Source organism: Chenopodium quinoa, unplaced genomic scaffold (genome assembly GCF_001683475.1).
Source record: "Chenopodium quinoa cultivar QQ74 unplaced genomic scaffold, ASM168347v1, whole genome shotgun sequence".
NCBI lineage: Eukaryota > Viridiplantae > Streptophyta > Magnoliopsida > Caryophyllales > Amaranthaceae > Chenopodium > Chenopodium quinoa.
This window is the reverse complement of record NW_018745454.1, coordinates 5063828-5076925: the sequence shown is the minus strand read 5'-3', so window position 1 is coordinate 5076925 and position 13098 is coordinate 5063828. Positions and strand designations below refer to the sequence as shown.

At 33.3% G+C, this 13098-nt stretch overlaps 1 protein-coding gene across 1 annotated transcript; it reads left to right on the top strand.

Moving 5' to 3' along the window:
- Window positions 1-5711: 5711 nt before the first annotated feature.
- LOC110714492 (receptor protein-tyrosine kinase CEPR2-like) lies at window positions 5712-10313 on the top strand. The gene is made up of 3 exons (XM_021893020.1): window positions 5712-6185; window positions 6975-9559; window positions 9721-10313. The coding sequence occupies exons 2-3, from the start codon at window positions 6985-6987 to the stop codon at window positions 10089-10091; spliced, it is 2946 nt and encodes a 981-aa protein (XP_021748712.1). The 5' UTR covers window positions 5712-6185; window positions 6975-6984; the 3' UTR covers window positions 10092-10313.
- Window positions 10314-13098: the final 2785 nt, after the last annotated feature.

The window sequence follows — 13098 nt, the reverse complement described above, 5'->3', positions numbered from 1 at the left end:
GTTCTTGATAAAAAAAAAATAATAATAATAATATGGAATAGTCAAAAGTAGAGGGATTAGAATATGATATTAATCTTCTAGATTAATGAAAGTGTATGTTAGATTCTACCAAATACTTAGGTTAATTTATACCCTTACGCAACTCTAACCAAAAGTGGAGATTTATGAGATTTCATTGTTACTATATTTAATGGCGGTCCATAAAGTAAAAAAAATAAATAATAATCAAAGTAAATTAGAGGAATTATAATTATTTGAATAGTTATTGGTCCCAAAAGCTAAAAAGATTCGATCACAAATATATGGAATAGATTTTTGGGGGTACTAGTCACTGTATTATTTGTATTTCCCAGCTAAGTTTTGATGTTGATTGTATTAATTTGATGTGATATTATGTCATGTGAATATTATTACGTGTTACTTTTTTCTTTATTGATTGGTTAGCTAGCTAGATAACAAGGTCTAAGCTTTGCTCTTTGAACATCCATGAAATTGAAACATACTCAAAGAGAAGATATTGTGGAAGAGAATTGAAATTTTATGTATGAAGTTATATTAAGAACTAATATATTTGCTTAATGTTTGACATGTTTAAAATTGTAACTTGTAAGTTAAACCAATATTAAAATTAAAATAGTGAATCTAAAAAGTTTATCGACTTATAATCATATCTTTTAGCCATACAGTCTGACTAAAAGATTTAGGGTGTGCATGTTCTATTTACTTAATTTTTTTACTCTTCTCATCTTTTTGTGCTTTTTACAGAGTAGACCATCATTGAACTTGTTTTAGTTGTAAATTGAACTCGGATGGCTCTAATTAACCCTTATTAAACTTATAAGAACTTGATATAACCGAGCTTAACTTATCTGAACTAATGAGTCCTAATTAATTTAATTTTGTTAAATAAGTAAAAATAAGGTGAAATAGACTCGAAGTAAATAAGACATCACTATATAATGCATGGCTTTACTTTAAAGCATAAATGATCACTACCAGATTGACAAATTTTGACTCAAATCTATAAACAAATAAGATAGAGAAAGACAAATCAATGAATCTTAAATGAAAGGTGATGTGGCTCCTACCCTATTAATTTGGCAACATCATTCATATAAAGGAGCTTAATTACAACCATTACCTCTAGCCTATAAGACAACAAGAATGTGAACGTGTATAGTGAGACATTTCATTGTGATGGACCCATGTAACGTGTTCATATGATGTAACAAGATTTTAATCCAACTAACTTAGATCCATATATTACTGTGAGTAAATCCAATTGAGATAATTTAAAATTAAATATTGGATTTCTTTTTGTTTAAGAGCATAAATTTCAATATAATTTGTAGGATTAATCTTTTGTTCTTGTTTACGGTAATGTTAGGTCACTTTAAAATATCTATATTAGTTTATAAAATTTCGGCCATATAAAATAAATATGATTAATATAAGAGACGGAAAAATTCTACATACAACAATGAGACTGAACAATGAAAAAGCTGGAGAAGCTTGGCATGATTATGAAAAAGTAGAATTCTTTTACTTTCAATAGCAATTACATTAACTTGTACACTTAACATTTCTGGATAAGAAAGAAATGAAAATGAAATGAGCACTATATCATCTTCAGATTATTGACTACTAAAAGAGAATTTAGCCAATTTGGTTAGTGTAATTAAGTGAGCACTACATTAACTATTGTGGTTATTATGTTTAGAGTAGTATATATCAAAAAAAAAGAGTGATCAATCTATTTTGGCCCAACCCCACTTTTTAAGGTGCTCAAGAATAATTCAAGAGATTAAATTCTTGCCTTAGTAAACTTTCTATTAGATGCATTAAATCCAAAAATTATTCACTTTATTTTTTTGTCTTGATAGTCTTTTGATAACTTTTTTTCCTTAATTGATACTCAGTATAACCCATTAATAATCCTCCTACAATGAGTGTAGTTTGCATCGAGAAACTGGGAAATTAAGGGGCAATATTACAGGCATACTTGCTACCAAAAGAGAGATACAAAGAGTGGGAAGTGAAAAATATAATACCTCATCGTGTAAACTTGGGAACTCATTTTGATTATAATCTCAATACTATTTGCTATGTACGTATTAAGGGATTTAAGGGAAGATATTTTAAGACACAATAATAAGAGTGGACCAAGGTATGAATGAGATGGTTTCTGACACCAAGTAAGACTCCCAAGACCTTTTGAAAACCCCATGAACCATCTCGATGCATAATCTTACGGAAGTTAAGTTTGAAGGCTATTATACATGAAATCGGACAACTTTTGGAGGTTTTGGGACCTAGCAATGAAAACTCATGAAATCGTAGGGGATGCATCTCGTGATCATATAATATTGTTTAGAACCATATACAACCATTAATCGGTCGTGTGAAGGTCTGTGGTGGCTTTTAGCCAATGAATGGAGATGTATTGTATACATATATATATACCATTTTGACTATTTAAAGACACAATGAGAGGTCCAATCACTCAAATGATATCATGGGTATCTATGGGGTCTATAGAAAACAGTATGACCTCATTTTTCTCCGGGTCCAAAAAATTCAAAAATCGTCCAAAACTGAAGGTTATAATCCACACTTTCGGACCAAATTCAAAGATTTTTTGGTCTAGTGTCGAAATATCATGAAATCGTTATGGACCCATCTCGTGATCATATAATGTTGTTAGGAACCATATGTGACCATTAGTTGGTCATATAAAGGCACGTGGTTGCCTTGAGTTTCTTAAATAAGGCACATACAAAAATTGCTAATTTGATGGTTTAAAGGCAAAGTGAACCATCCAAATAGCCTCCCAGTGAGTTGTGAGATTCATGAAAAGCACCCTGAGGTGTTTCCTTTTCAAGTATGAAAAAGTCCAAATTTATCTAAAATTAAAGGCTATAATTCACGTTTTTTGGCCAATTTTGGAAACTTTCTCCAAAACTAAAGTAAATGCATGAGGTGTCCCCTGAAGTCATATAGGTTGGTTTGTGCCCATAAAAGACCTATTAATAGGTTAATAGGTCTATAAAGTCCAAGACTTATTTGATTCAATTTTGTGGTTATTTTGGTAAAAACATAGTCATATGAGGTTTGATGAATTTATTTTGATATATACTTTTACAATATTAACTTCTTATATACATTATAATTTTTACCAAAGTATAATTAAAACATAAATTGTATAAAATCTACATTATTGACATGCATGAAAACTCTAGCATTGCAATGCGTAGTATATAATTTCCATTATCGTTCTAATGGTAACCTAACTCACACTCATTATAAACCTCTCAAGAGTTCTCCAAACCACCATTATTGGATCAATAATATTGCTTATGTATATAGTGTCATGCATTTTGTGAATTCTATCATTATCAAGATAGTACATGTATGTTGGTCTCTCCATAAATGTATGAGGCACCCTCACGTCCACGGTCGATATATGTATATGTATATATATATGGTAATCTATATTTTAAAACACATGAAACTTATTCCTAAGATAAGAAATTATATGGACGATCGAATTTGGTACATTGCATCTATGCATCAATAATTAAATGTACTAGATCGATCATATTATTTATTAAAGTGCGTGGTACAACTTTCTGTACATGCACACGTTTAATAGTAAAGTAGTGATGAGCAAATATAATGTAGATTGATGTATCTTCATCTGCAGATTGTCGGCACTATCTTACAAACCTAAGCTGTCAAGGCATGGAGTTTTAATGGCTTATACACTGACATTGCTACTCCGTATTATAATCGCCAATATATATATAGTTTTGGACAATTATTATCGTCCGACTCTTGAACATATTATCTTGGAATATCACTTCACTAAATTAAATTCTCATGGTCATTCTCAAGACTTTAACCTATTAAGTACATTTACTTTTATTTTGAACATGTTTTGATTGGATATGTTATTTAATAGAGTATAATTATCAATTACGGGCTTTTATATGAATGGTGTGAGATCAAATAATATAAAAATTAATCATAAATTTGAACCATCCACTTATTAATAATAATAATAATAATAATAATAATAATTATTATTATTATTTATTTTTGTTTAGTTGATCCCTTAATCTAATATTCTTAATTCAAGAATGTGATTTTTTTTTCTATTATATAAATATTTATATTCACACAAACAAAATAAAATAAAAAAATGAATTATTAAAAGACGGCCCTCTCATGAAGAGTTACCTTTATAACCCTTTTATATGTTTTTTTTTAATTTTTTTATATGGTAAATTTAAAGATAAGACTAGATGAAGCTCGTGCGATGCACGGTTTGTTTGAATTTTTAAAAAAAAAATTTTTATACATATATTTATGTGCTAAAATTTGTTATATATTTAGAAAAATTCTTAATATCAAAAGATAATATTTTATATTTTATTAATTTAAATTGGAAAATCTCATTCGCCAATTTTGCTTACGTGACATTTGAATTATTTAATTATAAAAGATTTTAATAATCTCCTATTTAATTGGTTACTACTAAAATTTATAATCCTACATGGCACACTAAGAAAATTAGATCCTATGTGGCTCTCTAAAAACTCGGGAAAAAACTCCCCTTTATATATATATATATATATATATATATATATATATATATATATATATATATATATATATATATATATATATATATATATATTAGATTGTCAACTTTTTTTAAAAAAATTAATTAGGCTTTCATTAGCTATGCTATATAAAAAGCTTTTGGAACTAAAGATGCTCTAACAAGTTTTTGTCGAGTAAAGCATTTATTCACGCACCAAACTAAAGAACAAATGCATCTAATTTGATCTCATTTGTGATTCTATAGATAACCTACAAATCATTTTCAAATTAATATACTTCCTCCGTTTTCTTTTAGATGCAACACACCCTTTAGCGCGACAATTAAGAAAGGTGGGATTTACATGATATAATAAATTTTAAAATAGGATGAGTGGTTGTTAGGAGTGTAATTTAGTGGGCCATGTGCTTTAAATAAGGGAAATAGTATAGTTTTTCCCTAAAGTAAGATTCCTTTTATAGTTTGTTGCAAGTATTGTGACATTTCCTTTTTAGGGAAGTGTTGCAAGTAAAAGAAAACGGAGGAAGTATATAGTTAATAGATTGTATTCCTAAATATATAGATAGTTCATACATAGTAGATCGTTTAGTTTGATGACAGAGGGGTACATACTTTTTACAAGCTTGTGTTTATAAAATTTAAATTTATGTTTATTTATACTCCATATTCATTTATAAAATGAAGGGGAAATAGAAGAAAATGAGGGATAATTTTTTTTTTTTGAAGAAGAAAATGAGGGATATAATTTTGGGAAGATGGGAAATTAATATTATTTGGAGTCATATGAGCTAAATAATCATTCTCATAAAGGTCCAAGGTTAGGCATCGAGGTGTAACTGCGGTAATAAAATATTATTGTGTCATTAGTTACCCATTATTTATACTTGTTATGGTCCCAACCAATTTTTATAAATCTTGGGTAAAAAATCAAAATTGATATGAAATCCCTAAACCCACATTTATCTCAATAAAAGAGATTTTATTTTTAAATGTTCTTAACAATACACATCACGCACAACTTTTAACCAAATTTCGTCTACACAAGCATTTCTATAATTCTATATATATCTTTCAATCTCTCATCAAGAATAGAGCAAAGAATCCTCTTTTATTCCCTACCAAAATTTGGAATTTAAAAAAGGAATGACAACCTCAAAGATAGACAAAACTTTCTCACTCTACTTGACTTGATACAAACTATTTAGGGGGTCCATGTCATAATCAAAGGCCCCTTAAGATTTGTACTTCACCAAATACTAAAATTTAGGCATTATCCCATTTCATTTTGCCTACATTCTTATAATTTTCACTTCCTATATCATTACATTCATTACTTTTATTTGCTCTCTTTCTTTTTCCTTCCTTCATCTTCTCTGTCTCACTTCCATTTATACTACTATTACATTCTATCATTACATTAATAACCTCATAAACCCTTCAATTTAATTTCGTATCGTATTATAAATATATTTCTTCTCTTAGTCCTCTTTCTTTTTCCGGAACATATATTTACAGAGAAAATGGTGCTCTGACTCTACTACCCTGTACTTTGAATATTCAGGTATAATTTTCTTTCTTTTTTTTTTTTTTTTTTTTTAATGTTAATGCATGGATAAAGTACTTGATCAAGTATGGTTCATGCACTTTTTATATAATTAATTGGATTGTTAATTTATTATGATTAATAATTGGAATTATTGCTAAAAAAAAGTTGTTATAATTTGAGTAGAATATTGGGCCTGTGTTTTCCTGCAAATTAATTAAAGTGATATGGAGTAATTTAGAAATCAAGTAGTCGTACATTTTGTGGGTTGTCAATGTTGTAATGCATGTTTTTTTGTGTAATGATTATTGTTGATTGGAATATGGTATGGCCCTTATATGAGTGGCTTCTAAGAAAGATTTCAACTTTACCTTGATTTACCCTAACCCCACATTATTATTTATTATTGACATTTTAACTGCCTAATTTGTTCATCTTTTTTGCCTTGTAAATTTGTAATTATTAATTATGGTACCATTCGATGAGGTTGTACATATGATTTCACATTAAGTTGATAAAATTGTTAAGAGTTGAACGAAAAACTTAGTACACTGTATACACACCTATAATAGAGATTAGCGATAGTGGAATCCAACTTAACACTTTCAAATATCGAACCTTACATAATTACATTTAGTTTAGCATTTATGATACTTCTGAAAATTTTGTGCATAATGGACATTGGGATTAAGTTAATAGTCATCATTAAAAACATGTACAGTACAATGATTGTGAATGGAATGTTCATCAATTTCTTTGTTTTTTCTTAAATTTATTTACTTTTTGTATGTTCTCATTCATTATTAGGTACTCAAGAATGGAAGTTTACAGTCTAGCCACAAAAATGGCAACCAATTCATATCAAATTATGCTTATTTTCCTCTTATTTTGCTATTTCCCGCCAAATTTAGCATCTATAACGGCCGAAAAAACTGTTCTTCTTGAATTCAAATCCCATTTCAAAGACCCATTAAACCTCCTTACATCCTGGAGTGATTCCAACTCTCCTTGTGAATTTTCTGGAGTGTCCTGTGACTTACAAACTGGGAGAGTAGATGGGATTCATCTAGAGAATGCTTCATTAGCCGGCGAGGTCTCGCCTTCTGTGTGTAGGCTACAAGGCCTTAAATTTCTTGCTCTTCCATCAAACTCCATTTCTGGGAACATTTCACCAGAGTTGAGCCAGTGCAGAAATCTCAAGGTTCTGAATTTTACCATCAATAAGTTGGTGGGTAGAATTCCTGATCTTTCTGGTCTTGGGAATTTGGAGGTTCTGGATTTGTCAGATAATTTTTTGAATGGTGAATTTCCTACTTGGGTTGGCAATATGACAGGATTAGTCTCTTTGGGTCTTGGAAATAATTTTTTCAACGAAGGGCGAATACCGGACAGTCTAGGCAATCTGAAGAACTTGACTTGGTTGTTCTTGTCCAACTGCAAGAGGGTAGGAAAAATTCCTGAATCAATTTATGGTTTGAAAGAGCTTGTTACATTTGATCTGTCAAGGAATAGGCTATCTGGGAAGTTGTCTGAATCAATTTCTGAGTTGCGAAAGTTGACAAAGATTGAGCTTTTTGCTAACAATTTGACTGGAGAAATCCCTTCAGAGTTAGCAAACCTGACTCTTCTGCAGGAATTTGATGTATCAGCTAACCATTTTTCTGGGAAGTTGCCTCCGGAGATTGTGAACCTGAAGAACCTGACAGTTTTTCAGCTGTATGAGAATGACTTTGAAGGGGAACTTCCTCGAGGTTTTGAAAATTTACGCAATCTTATAGGCTATTCGATTTACAGGAACAGCTTTTCAGGGGAAATTCCAGCAAATTTTGGGAGATTCTCTCCATTAGTTAGTATAGACATCTCTGAAAACAATTTTACTGGTTCCTTTCCTAGGTACTTGTGTGAAAGCCAAAGCCTGCAGTTTTTGCTTGCTCTGGATAATGGGTTTTCCGGTGAAATTCCTGCTTCTTATGCTGAATGTAAATCACTTGTGAGGCTCAGAGTCAATCAGAACCGTCTGTCAGGGAAACTTCCTGATGGTATATGGGCAATGCCTAATGTAGATATAGTGGATTTCAGTAATAATGAACTTACAGGTCAGATTACTTCAGATATAGGGAATTCGACTTCCATGAGTCAGTTAATTTTGGAGAACAATAGGTTTTCTGGTGAACTTCCAGCAGAACTTGGTAAACTTACTCAACTAGAGAGGCTTTACTTGAGTAATAATTCATTTTCTGGTGTGATTCCTCCTCAACTTGGAGACTTGAAACAGCTATCATCATTACAACTGCAAGGAAATGCCCTTGTTGGTTCAATACCACGAGAGTTAGGCGAGTGCACGAGGCTTGCTGACTTCAATCTTGCAGGCAACATGATAGATGGTGAGATTCCTTCTACACTTGCTCAGATGACCTCATTGAACTCTCTCAATCTTTCAAGGAATAGGCTTAAGGGTTCAATTCCAAGCAATATAGGAAAGTTGAGATTGAGTTTGATCGATTTATCTGACAACGAGCTATCAGGAAGTGTTCCTCAGGGCTTGTTAGACGTTGGCAGCAGTGATTCCTTTCGTGGAAACAAGGGGTTGTGTGCTTACAAGAATATGAAAACCTTTGTAAATTATGGGATCGGAGTGTGCAATGGTGAAGAAATTCACAAGAAGGGGCTGTCAAACAGACTGGTAGCAACTTTTTCTGCTCTGTCTTTCCTTGTTTTGATCTTATCCGCGCTATTGTTCTTGAACTACAGACACTACAAGGTTTCAAACTCTTGCTTCGAAGATGATCTTGAAGGCAGCAATGGCATGGAACCAAAATGGAAAGTTGAATCTTTCCACCATTTGGAATTCGATGTTGATGAAATCTGTAACTTGGAGGAAGATCATCTGATTGGAAATGGAGGGGCAGGAAAGGTTTATCGTTTGGAGCTTAAGAAGAATGGTGGAATGGTGGCTGTAAAGCAACTTTGGAAGGGAACATCTTTTAAGGCGATATCAACTGAGATGAATATCTTGGGAAATATTAGACACAAGAATATATTAAAGCTTTATGCCTGCTTATTGAGAGGAAACACAGCTTTTTTAGTCTTTGAGTACATGGAAAATGGTAACATGTTTCAAGTGCTTCACCGAGAGATCAAGGATGGGCAGCCAGAATTAGATTGGAATAAGCGCTACAACATTGCTTTAGGAGTTGCAAAGGGTCTTTGCTATCTGCATCATGACTGCTCACCTCCTATCATTCACCGAGACATAAAATCAACCAACATCTTACTCGATCTGGAATATGAGCCAAAGATTGCAGACTTTGGGGTTGCTAAAGCCACATATGATTCTGCAGAGGTGTCTGAGTTTAGCTGTTTTGCTGGTACTCATGGTTACCTTGCTCCTGGTATGTTCTTATTCTTCTGATACTCAGTAATATATCTGTGAATTCATCTATTTCTGTCTAATTTGCCTCTGAACTCTGAACTAAATCAGTTAGTAAAATGGGCCGATTTTTATTCCTGGTTTTTTGAGACTGATCCGCAAAACTTTTTGATATTCCTGCAGAACTCGCATATACATGCAAGGTCACAGAGAAGAGTGATGTATACAGTTTCGGGGTGGTACTTCTTGAATTGCTGACAGGAAAAGGACCAATCGAGGAGCTGTATGGAGAAGGAAGAGACATTGTTCATTGGGTTTTGAGAGGCCTAAATGACAAGAGCAGCGAGGTTAATGTTCTTGACCCTAAGATTTTATCAGATTGCACCAAAGATGCCATGATGAAAGTCTTGAAGATTGCCACATTATGCACTACCAAGCTTCCATCTCTCCGCCCTAACATGAGAGATGTAGTTAAGATGCTAGCTGATGTTGATCCTTGTGCTTTCAGGTCTCTTGATGATTACACCGAAAAATCTCAGAAGGTTTTGCATTAGTACTTGCACTGTCTTATATTCTCTGCTTCAAGCAACTTTATTTTATAAATACCTTCAACTACATTATTGTATACATAGGTCCAATTACTCTAAGAGATCAATTTTATACTACTAGTGAAGCCAGATTAGTATCTTAGTGCTGTGTGTAGTTTAGTTATCTGTACTGTTATGAAACGAAAACTGTATTAATGATCATTTTAGCAGAAAACTGCAATTCACAGACACTGTCGTTAGGGGTGTACACCGGTCCAAAACCGGACCGGACCTGGACCGGACCTGTTTGGACCGGGGACCTGAATTAGAGAATTTTGAGGACCGGAGACCGGACCTGAATCAACAGGTCCGGTTTCGGGTCAGACCTGAAAATTCAGGTTCGGTCCGGGTTTAGACCTGAACAGACCTGAATTTGTATTTTCCCTTTTTTTTTTCTTTATTCAAGCCAAAGTTTTGACTAAAAACTATCATCAACAACCTCCTACGAACAACCCACCACCACTAATACATACACCCCTACGCACAGCCCACCACCACAAGCTTCTTTCCTTCTACCACCTACCCCAACTCACCCCTTAACCACCTTAACCCCCTTAACCCAGACACCATAACCCCAACAACCCAGACCCATTGATACCCACCCATAACCCAGAAAAACGAAAAAATTACCCCCTTAACCCAGACACCATAACCCCAACAACCCAGACCCATTGATACCCACCCATAACCCAGAAAAACGAAAAAATTGAAAAAAAAACCCACCACCGTCAGGCATCCACCGCACCCACAACCCAGAAAAACAAAAGAAAAAGAAAAAAACCCAAATCGATTCCACACATACATCCAACATCCGAACAAAAAACAAAAAAACGAACAAAAAAATCGCAAAAAACAAATTATACATAAATTGTCAGAAAATCCGAGAAAAAAAATACAGAAATTTCGAAAAAATAGATCTACAAACTTAAATTACAAAATTTATAATTTTACATTACAATTTCATTAAAAAAGATAATTATAATCGTAAATTATGTGAAAAATAAAACTAGATCTACATACTAACCTATATTCAACTAAAACTAAAGTATAAACATACTCTGGTGACGGCAGATGGTGGACGACGGGGCCTCGATGTTGGACGACGGTGCTCCAATCCCACGATGCTGGAGCCAGGAAGAGAGAAGAGGAGAGGAAGAGGAGTCGTTGAGAACCAGAAAGAAAGGGTGAGATTGAGAATCAGAGAGGAAGAGGGGAGATTGAGAATTAGAGAGGAAGAGGGGATACTGAGAATCAGAAAGGATAAGAGAAAAGGTGAGAGGAGAAGAGGCGTTGCAGTTGAAGTATTAGGTTTTTTAGGCTTTTATATTTTTTTTATATATATATTATATAAAAAATCCGGGTTTCAGGTCCGGACCTGAAAACCCCGGTTTTGGACCTGATCCGGACCGGAACCGGAAACCTTGAATTTCAAGGACCGGGACCGGACCTGAATCTACAGGTCCGGATCAGGTCCGGTCCCAACAGGTCCGGTTCAGGTCGGTTTTCAGGTCCGGTCCTGTTTATGTACACCCCTAACTGTCGTGTAGTTACTATTGGCATGGCCTAGGCATAAAGGTGGCTAGTGCGCGTGTTAGGCTATTAGTCCATCCCATCCTGCACAGACCAGGACCGGATCACATCAATCTGATTAGGCCCTAGCAGTCTGCTTAGTTCAGAATAGCCTTAAACATAAAATTTCCTCTGCTTTTATTAAAAACATAAAGTCATAACAGAATTGACAACCAGTCAACCATATAATAAGGCTAATAATAAGAGTAAAATAAAACTTAGCAACTAAACTGGCATAAACAAAGTATAATTGGAGTTCCTATAAACTGTTGACAAGTCCCGCGCAGTAGAGGTATAGGCACATTGGGGTACTTGGTCTTGCACCTTTCAAGACAGCAATCATCACCACAACTTGCTAAGCTGCATGTACCAGCGTTGGCATGGCATGTCTTGGTTGGTGGCGGATAAGAACTGCAGGAGTATATGCAATAACAAGAACCAACTTCACAATGTCCTTCTCCGTATACAAACTGCTGTTTACACCTATCTACACAATCAGACGTATGAGGGTTACACTGTCCTATATCTGTTTTGCATGTTAGAGCCTTCACCACACCTATCATATCTCCTGCGTCAATGAATATAATTTAATTAATTATTACGGAGTGGAGTACTGGAGTACGTACTTATTCTATCTGTTTTTTTACGTAAGTGCATCATATCAATTTAATCAGACATGATTCTATTGTACTTTGTAAGTTATATTTAACTTTTACAATAATACTGTAGAGCCCGTTTAGGCTAGAAGTGTAGATGCAGTATGGGCCGCTCCGATACCAAGTTAGTTGACCAACTCAACCAAAAGGTTAAGCTGATGTTTAAGGCTCAGGAATATGTTTTATACTCTATCAAATACAATATCCAAAACACATCTTGATTATGAATATGTTATACATAGTAGAAGTATATCTTTTTATTTATTTATTTTTTGTCAAAATGAATATGTTAAATTATAGGAGTAAAAACTTAATATTGTGATAATACTATACTTATGAAATGAAGTTATGATACATCTTTTTATCTTCAAAGATCACAGTCAAAGTTTTTGAAAGTTGACTACAAAAGTCAGCGTGTAACAAATACAAAGGAGTAATTACATAAATTTAATTATTTTATACACCATATGGTCAAACTAATGAATTACAATCCATGAAAAAAACAAGTGGTGCAACGATGCAACCACTTAGTGATTCAATTAACGATTTAACGGGGAATTAATTAAAAACCAAACAACAGCCTTAATTGAAAAATACACAATTATAATACAAAAATAAACAGAAAATGTGCTATAATATTTGTATACAACATGTAGCATAATAGTACAAATTGATAGGAAATGGATGAGGCAAATATACCTTGGTATGAATAGGAAGAAGAATATGAGAGCCGATAAATGTGCAAATTG